Genomic DNA, 9,543 nt, shown 5'->3' on the forward strand with positions numbered 1-9,543 from the left:
TTCGAACGTTTCACAAGATCGAATCATTTTCCGAATCAATTGGTTCATTTGATTCAGTCTCCCAAAAACCCAACTTTTGCCATCACTACAGGGTTGCCAACTCTCACGCATTGAGCGTGAGACACACGCATTTGACCGTTTTCACACGCTCTCACGCCACACTTCCAATATCTCACGCCGAAAAAAAATATCCAGTTTATTTGATTCAACATATATATGATTCACACATATATGATTCAATACGTTACTAGTTCGCTAGCTCTGGCGCCATCCACCGGCGATATAACACTGAATCTGTGTCCATTTTACGTTCAATTCTTTGTTTATAGCTTATGCAGTTTGATCTCTCCCGATGTTTTGCACAAGTTTCAGTAGGATAACTCACACTGACTTGTTTTATTTTACTATGTGTTTCACCCATTTTAGCCACTAGAAGGCACCAAAATTCTATAGATTTTTCCTTAGTGGGAACTTGTTTGTTTGGTTGTTATATGTCTAGTTATGTATTTTTGCCATGAGGCATGTATCTAAGAAGTCAATCTAAGTGTATTGATCTCTGGTAAAAGCTCTGATGAACTTAAACAGGACTACATCTATTTCTATAAGCTACTCAGAATCTGCAATGTCAGCAAATTAAATGATCTTTAAAAAGAAAAACATCACAATCAGTTCTTCTGGATGTCAGTTTGTATCTCAAAAAGTAGATTAGGTAGGAGATGTTGAATGGATAAAAACTTGATGACTCACTTAAAGGGCTCCACAATATGGGCAGAAGACAATATTACGATTATATCATCATAAAATACATTTACATTTACATTTAGGGCATTTAGCAGACATTCATGTCCAGTGTGACTTACAAACTAATATACCTTCCATCATGTTAGAGATTGTTGATTGCTTGAATAAGCAGTAGTCAAAGACTGGCATACAGAACTGTCACTAAATCATGTGAACACCACATACCACTACAAAGGCCATACTGCGATGATGTTTGGAGTGATATAAGGTGTGATGTTTGGAGTGATAGAATGTGCACCCCAGCATGCAAATGTGTGAAGGTAAAGGATCTCCTGCTTCTCCAGGCTCCTGTTTGTATGTGTTTGATGCGCTGAGAGCAGACAGAACTACGGCCGCACACGGGTGAGAGAAGAGCCCTGCACCCCCTCGTAACGCACCCACGCCTGCCACATCTGTGGGCTCTGTAATGTCCAGCTAAATAAAGTCACTGCTCCCCCCCCCTCCGTTTGAGTCCTCTGTTCATGGCTGTCTCTCTGCCATCGTCTCATTAGGCTGGAGCTCAGAGTGCCTTTCCTGGACCACAGGTTCACCGCCTACTTCCTCTCTCTGCCTGAGGAGATGAGGGTGCCTAAGGTGAAAGGGCTCTTTGTTCTTGTGGTCTTGAAAACCATTTCTAGAGCAGTGGCTGATTATTTGCTCAGTTCTCCCTTTATAATACATGCTTCTAGCATCAAGCATACCTTTACCACACAAGGTACACAAGCTTGCAGGACGTTTAGTTACATGCACAATCTTGCATGCACAATCTGTCAGTCCCCTTCTGTCCTGTTGTTCACTAGTTCCTTTTTGGGCCACGGGTCCACTGCTACTGGAGCACTGGCTGTTCAGTTGTTGTATTGAACAGCACAGAGTTGCTGGAGTATTCACATGCATCACTGGTGGGATCAGATGTTTCCACCACATTAAAATAAGTAGCCAACCAGAAGATGACTATTTGTGGCCAGTTAGAAGCTGACCAATTACTGGCCAGTTAGACTCCTTATTTGCATATTCAGGGTAAATGTGCTACATTATGCTACATACTGTACAGTGTCATAATGTTTCTCATACTGTCCGATATCATAGATATCACAGATATCACAGATATAATAGCCTTATCTTACTTGACTCATTGCTCTTTACGTTAGAGAAAGTACCTACATGATTCCCCTATAAATGATTAGAGGGATTACTATATTCTCTGGATTCTGCTTTTTAGCTACAAGTTGGGTTTTAAGTACATTCTGTATTCGTTCTGTATGAAATGTCCAGCTGTATGTGTGTTTAATGTGTTAATGTTAAGTGTTCAGCAATATGTATGGTTAATGTGTTAATGTTAAATGTCCAGCTGTATGTGCGTTTAATGTGTTAATGTTAAATGTTCAGCAATATGTATGGTTAATGTGTTAATGTTAAATGTCCAGCTGTATGTGTGGTTAATGTGTTAATGTTAAATGTTCCGCTGTATTTGTGGTTAGAGGATGTCTGGAGCTTTGGCTGCTTCTTTCACAGCAAAACTACGACTGTAGGAGGAGCAGTGCAAAACAGACCCACTGCAGTGGTCACTCCACTAACGTACAGGGACTTTTAAATTAAAGAGAACCCCCTACCCCACCACACCCCATAACACCCCACCCAACCCTACCCTACCACACCCCATAACACCCCACCTAACCCTACCCCACCACACCCCATAACACCCCACCCAACCCTACCCCACCACACCCCATAACACCCCACCTAACCCTACCCCACCACACCCCATAACACCCCACCCAACCCTACCCCACCACACCCCATAACACCCCACCTAACCCTACCCCACCACACCCCATAACACCCCACCCAACCCTACCCCACCACACCCCATAACACCCCACCTAACCCTACCCCACCACACCCCATAACACCCCACCTAACCCTACCCCACCACACCCCATAACACCCCACCCAACCCTACCCCACCACACCCCATAACACCCCACCTAACCCTACCCCACCACACCCCATAACACCCCACCCAACCCTACCCCACCACATCCCATAACAGAGATTCATTTATGCAGAAGAGATTCATTTATGCAAAGCAGGCTATTCCCCAATATTACCCCACTTCATATGTATTTTGTTGAACACTAAAGCCTTTGTTACATCTCTATTGTGGTTGTTCTTTATCAGGCCACCAGGAGGCGTACGTGCTCTAACATTTCATTCTTGCAAGTTTATCAGGAAACAAAAAAAGGAAAATCCAGGATGTGCCTCTCATTTGTAACAATAAAATATGGAATCAAAAATTCCACCAATAAGGAAAATAATTTTAATATTAAGCCACAATCACAATGATTATCATATGGAAATTGTTAGTGTGGAAGGATGACAACATGCCCAGATTTGGGCGAATCATATTTACAGCACAGTCAGGTGTGATTTAAAACATGATGAGGCACTATGCTGAGAGTTTGGCAGTGCAGGTTTTATATGAACCCCAAAGGCTGATATATAGACCCTAATAGTTCAAATTGTCTTAGAGCCATTGACATCAACTAACATGTTTGATCACAGCTGGACAGTATTACAATGTCTGTTTTCTTCTTAATACAAACATAATCGGCACAGGTACTGCTATATCACCACAAAGTGAAAATTGAGTTTTGTTTATTGGATGTAAAAATTAAATCCACCTATAGAAGTTATAAAAATTATAAAGGAAAGGCATGAGATGAGAGTCCACTCTGTTCAGCATGGAGAACACTGGTGGCAGTCAGGAGTTCAGGGACTTAACGCCTCTCGTCGTAGTTCTGTAGCGTGGCCCATTCATACATTTCTGTAAGGTGGGAACAGAAGGATTTTCATTTATAACTTCTGTTTCTGTTCCACTGTAGAATATTTACAGTGGTTTTGCAAGACTACAGTGGTTGTTATGTCACTCCTAGCAGAATTCGGTCTAGGTCTGGTGTTCTTAAATACTTAAATACTCTCGTATACTTAAATAGTAGTTTAAATACTAACCTGGTTCTTCCTGGCTTCTTTTCCCCATTAACCCAACAAATGAGTTAATTTTATGCCCTGAGAAGTAGATAAGAGCAAAATCAAATGGTTTGTTCCCTGTAAATCCCAAATGTACTTTTATATACATTTTTGCCCCATTGTTTTAAATATGAAGGTTAATTCTTCATAAAAGAAATGTCTTGAAGAAGGATTAATTAAAAGGATTTGTTGATAAAGAAAAAAAAATCATAGTGTACATCATAGATGTAGATGTTTAGCCACATTTAGTGACATTTTTCCACTAAAACATAAACCCTCAATAGACATAATATAGTACACTTAGTGTACAGTATATACATATGTATTAAACCAATGCAAGGGTCAGTGACCTTAGATTTAAGTGATGCTCTTTATAACACTGATGTAAATCTAGCACAGGCCTAGTTGCTGAAGAACAGCAGTTTCAGTATTTCAGCGTTTTCAGCAAGCAATCACGTGCAGGAAATATAGATGTAAAAATGATGTAAATAAAAGAAAACTGAACGTAAATGTTTACTTACGTTTTCGTGTGATCTGTGAGTTACCTTTTGGAGGGCAAAATATGTGGGAGAATATGAATTAGGAGTAATATCATTCCATCAGGCTCGGCTTTACATGAATGTCGTTTGGTTAATCAATATAGACGGGCCAGAGATCGAGAGAGAGAAAATGTTAGCTGCAGATTTATGGTCTTACCCGAGGAGCGCTTTCCCATTAGACCGATGAACTGATGTGGTCGAGGTTTTCTCGTCATCCGTCTAAGTATCTCTCTGAAGGGATCCGCCTGAAGCCACTCACCCTGTAAAGGATTATTTGATTAGTGTAACATAAGACAGTAGAGAGCAACACGGGCCGTCATGCTCTTTTCGGAGACCGGCAGTTTCTAATAGCAGACAAGAGACCAATTGCGTGTTAAAATTTGGCTTCTTCTTTTGGGTTTAAATTAATATAACATTATTAATTTAAACAGCAGGATTTAAGCTGCCATTTATGAATTCTCTCTAAGACAGACAAAACCCTGTATAAACTTAGCAATAAAGACACTTGTGCATTTTTACTACAATATGTATTTACATAAAACACTTATGACACTCTAGCGTCTGTTTCCAGTAGGCAAATATTGCCAAGATGCGGCTCATGTGTACAAAGGACGGACTCAGGGGCTGGGCTCCCTTCCATTCCGCAATGTCAAATGGAAAACGTGTGATACATTTGAAGCAAGGAATAATGTGTCTGCCCTGTTCAGCACTGGACAGCGACGGCGCGGACGCTTTTAGATTCAACAAGCTGCCCCCCTCAGCAACTCTTCCGACTAGCTGCTGATTGAATCCCTGTGGCAAACTTTGCAATACCAGGTTGGTCCTTTTCAGTAAAGTTTTGCCCTTTATGTCTTTTATTACGTTGTACCCTAATAGTAAACTTTACTGGATTTTCCCGAGGTCTGGTTTCTCTTAGTAAGTCCAAAATTTCATTTACCTGTATTTGGTTATCGTTTGTCCAGTAGTCAAGGTCTTCTTTTGAACCCAAATCCTCACCGAAAATCTGAGACAAAGCGAGGAATACAAGTGCTACAGATAGCAATAATTTCATGATGGTGCTGACTGGGCGGCTCACCGAACCTCAAGTCTGAATACTTCCTTCCTTCTCACCCCACAAAAGTATGGAAATACGGCGACAAGTAAGATATGTCGAACACGAATCGAACTTCTTTAAAAGTGGACGTAATATTGCTTCTGTGTCCTCAGACGGCTTTTGTCAGTGATCAATATCCTCCACATGTAAAAGCAACAGAAGTCTCTCTCGCTGTCCAAAGCGCACGAGCGCTGCACTCCTGCTCGCGATGCGTCTTCGTGACTGTGCTCAAGTGCGCACGAGGTTTTATAGCAAAGCAACTAGGGGGTGACCAGGCACTTAAAATCGATAAAAGAAGTATATCTACCAGGATGACGCCTTCCAAAACTTCGTATGACTAATATCCTTTTAAATATTTTGCGTACGTTCAGGATTCGCCGAAAGTTAGCCCCTTGACCCCAGATGTCGCTCAAGTTGTTGTAACTGGAATGTCCTACTAATCAGTATGGGGAAGGAAGACGTCGATGACGCACCGACTCGTCAATTTTACGCAGGCATCTAAACAGAGTTCCCTCACCAAAGAATTTTGTACGTGACGACGTACGATGTTTTGACCAAATACTATTTTAACTAAATAACTTTATTTAATGTAAAGGGAAATGACTTTCAAGCAATAATATCTAGTCTATATACATTTATTTTTTTAAGCCACTCTTACCTTGGTCTAACTTTTCTTCATCACAACTCATAGCTCAGTGTCAATATGTAAATAGTGTCAGTATGCAAATATGTAAATATTTCCTACTAAACATGCAAGAATATTGCATGATTAGTTTGTTTCAGGAATGTTTCAGGTACAACTAACAGTTGCTTCGCGCTGGAACTGACGACGGAGGACGATCAGGGTTAAAATCGGTGTTTGTATTCAGCCGTAAATAATTTTCTCGAGTGAGAAAAGAGGACACTTAGAGGTTGACGACCCACGCAGGAAGCGGCTCCATCACTGATTTACATTAGAAAGAACGCTTGTTTACCAGAAGCGCGAGTGACACGAGCTCAGAGTCCCCACAGCACAACAAGCACTCCACAACTCGAGTGTCTTTATCGGCGACACTGATGTTCCTGTTATAATGATGTTTTAATGCTATGCGCTAATGTTAATTCTGTGTAGCATTCTGGTACTGCGATTATCTGCAAATGAAATTAACTTTGTTATTCCAAAAGTATTTTTCTTTTACAGCGGCAAGGAAAAAAAGTTATTTATGAATGTGGGTCCTTATGAATTCTCTGGATTCCTGCAGAAATCTGATCTTTTACTAGGTCACAATATAAGAACAACAACAGAAATAATATTAGATAAAGACTATTTTATTTATACTTAATTTAGTTTAGACAAAGGAGATAATTTGTGTCATTGTATCATTTATGTTCTGATATGTGAAAGTGTAGTAAAATACACTTAACATTTAAATGACATTTAAATTGCACTTTTATCCAGAGCACCATGCAAGACTGCTTTAGTTATCTACACAAAGTATCCCTAGCTTGTGCAAATACGTTAGAAGTGTAAAATACATTTGACTGAGACAGAATCAAGTCTCAGTGTTGAAACCTAGAATAAGATAGGTAGAATATGAATAAGACCTGCAATATAACATGACAAAATACATTGCAATTCAAGAATAATGACTGAAATAAAAAATAAAGTTATCTTCTATTTAAATGAAATCAAATAAAATCTTCTTAAAGTGTCTGCTCATCAAATGTGCTATAATTAGGATAGGTTTCAAAGAGATGAGTTTTCAGTCATGAAGACAGCTAGGGACTCTGCTGTTTAGAGAAATTCATTCCATAAAGAGTCTAGGTGCCCGTCATCCATGAGTCTTGAGCCGGACAGTACTCGAAGCTCAAAGGGCCCAAGGTACAGATTGGTTTTTGACCATTACCATCAAGTAGGGAACAATTCCATGTATGTAGGCAAGCGTCAGAGTTTTAAACCTGATATGAGCTACTACAGGAAGTAAAGTGAAGTTAATGGAATAGTGGAGTGACATTGGAGTGTTGAAGATCAGTCACGCTGCAGTGCCCTGGATGCTGGAAGGGCCTGGTGACATACGTAGAAAGACCTGCCAGGAGGTGATGAGACTGAAGCACCTGTTTGGCCTCCCTGGAGAGAAAAGGACAAATCTGCTGAATGTTGAATGTCGAATCTTACATGACAGAGTCAACTTTGTGTCTTGTGACTGGACTCATTTGAGAATGACAGCTGTTCCTCCTTGATTACATCAGGGTTGCTTGCATTCTTGGATGATCGGTGAGCTCCCAAGAGAGACGGAAAGCTTTCTTCCATGACTGGTTGCTCCACAACAGCTTGTGAGATTCAATTTCAGACGGCGGATCACATTTCACATTTCTGCGCTGCCTGATAAGAGCATAACTTAAGGCAGAACTCCATGTTCTTGATTCCTAGGTCAGAATCTTCTGAAACGTAATCTGGTACAACAGAGAGATGTGTATAATATGGGTAATGAATGGGAGCAGGTTCTTGGAGACTGAGGCAATGTGGGTAGCAGGTAAATAGTTTGTTGGTTGCTGAATGACTGAAACTGAAACACTTCATCTGTTGATAGAGTGGAGCAGCATGCTGGAAGACTAAGAGGACGTGTGGAGGGAATGGATACAGGAGAAAAAGACTGATGTAGCCCGTTAATATTCTCCGCAATAAAGGTGGGAAAATCCTCAGAGGTTTGAGAGGTGGGTGGAGAGATTTGGGGAGGATTGAGAAGGGAAGAAAATGTAGTTAGGACCTTAAAGGTGAAAGTGTCAATAGAATTTTATGTGGGAGTTTTACTTTCTTTACTCTATGACAATTTTAGTTACCTATTACCTAAGACGGAGAACCTTGAAACGAATAGTACCATTATTGCTCTACCCAGGTGTGAGCATCCTGCTAAGATAAATCCGCATGGATTACAAATACTAAATTGCTTACAGCTATAAAGATCTGAATACACATCCAGTTCACTTGGTTACATCTATGTTTAGGAGTCAAATAAGATAAACTGGACTAAAGGAAAACCACAGAACTCCAAGAAAAAAAAACTCACTCAAGTTTAAGTCTAGATCTTCTGTGCACAGATGAGGCAAAAGTTGAAATTTACTTTACTAAACATTACTGTACATGTAAACATTTAAATAATTGTTCACATGCAGCATGTTTCTTCTCTCAGAAGTGACATGTCAGTGTTATTCTCTGGCTAGTAATGCTAGTTTGCCAGTAAAATTCAAAGTTGGCTTATTTGCGATGTTAAGCACACCCTTCGATATGACCCAAGGTCGCAGTAGTAGTTTGTCCAAAATTCATCATTTGCATAAATTATTTGATTAGTGTGTGAGAGGGCTGGGCACAAATGCAATTAATGGAGACAGAAGACCAGCCTAAAGAAGGAAAACAGTGATAGGTTGACTGCTGCATTTGAAAACTGTAGCCTGCCTCTAACTGGACACTAACATTGTTAACATTCATTTGCGTCACTACAGACAATGGTTTCAATTAATCAGCAGTTCTCTGTGGATTTCCAGGTCAGGTCAGGTTTGTAGCAAGGTTTTGGGACAGTAGTTGAGAACACTTTTCTTAGCTTTTAACTTTTCTTAGAAGTCTGGACTGTTCTTGTTATGAAGTTTATTACAGTGGTCTTTCTGGCCAATTCACAGTTCTTCCAATAAAAAAAAATTAACATATGAGCAAATGTGGCTTAACAGATGGTTCTCCTTAACAGATGGTTCTCCTTAACAGATGGTTCTCCTTAACAGGTGGTTCTTCTTAACAGATGGTTCTCCTTAACAGATGGTTCTCCTTAATAGATGGTTCTTCCTAACAGGTGGTTCTCCTTAACAGATGGTTCTCCTTAACAGGTGGTTCTTCTTAACAGATGGTTCTTCTTAACAGGTGGTCCTTTAACTATGCTATCTAATACTTGTTACTGCAAGAATATCAAAACAATGCCTTATTATACCATAACTGCACGTTATGTTCTACCAGACATGGACAAATGATTACCAGTAGTCAGCTATGTAATCAAATGGAAAGGGCAGATCTGAGTTTTGGCAACTAAACAAAAGCAAAACAGTGATGTGTGTGTGTGTGTGTGTGTGCGTGTGCGT

At 40.2% G+C, this 9,543-nt stretch overlaps 1 protein-coding gene across 1 annotated transcript; it reads right to left on the bottom strand.

Moving 5' to 3' along the window:
- Nucleotides 1-3,083: 3,083 nt before the first annotated feature.
- Nucleotides 3,084-5,862, bottom strand: tac1 (tachykinin precursor 1). Its single transcript, XM_077007748.1, has 5 exons — nucleotides 5,284-5,862; nucleotides 4,504-4,606; nucleotides 4,329-4,352; nucleotides 3,790-3,846; nucleotides 3,084-3,604 (listed from the first exon to the last, which is right to left on the bottom strand). Exons 1-5 carry the CDS (start codon nucleotides 5,395-5,397, stop codon nucleotides 3,558-3,560), a joined length of 345 nt encoding a protein of 114 aa, XP_076863863.1. The 5' UTR covers nucleotides 5,398-5,862; the 3' UTR covers nucleotides 3,084-3,557.
- Nucleotides 5,863-9,543: the final 3,681 nt, after the last annotated feature.

This window comes from Brachyhypopomus gauderio, chromosome 6 (genome assembly GCF_052324685.1).
Source record: "Brachyhypopomus gauderio isolate BG-103 chromosome 6, BGAUD_0.2, whole genome shotgun sequence".
In the NCBI taxonomy this organism is placed as follows: Eukaryota; Metazoa; Chordata; class Actinopteri; order Gymnotiformes; family Hypopomidae; genus Brachyhypopomus; species Brachyhypopomus gauderio.

Coding starts and splice junctions, on each gene's coding strand:
- tac1 (XM_077007748.1), bottom strand. CDS start 5,397: ATGAAATTATTGCTATCTGTAGCACTTGTATTCCTCGCTTTGTCTCAG. Junction 3,847..4,328: donor CTCACAGATCACACGAAAAC/GTAAGTAAACAT, acceptor TCTACTTCTCAG/GGCATAAAATTAACTCATTT. Junction 3,605..3,789: donor AAGAAGCCAGGAAGAACCAG/GTTAGTATTTAA, acceptor CCCACCTTACAG/AAATGTATGAATGGGCCACG.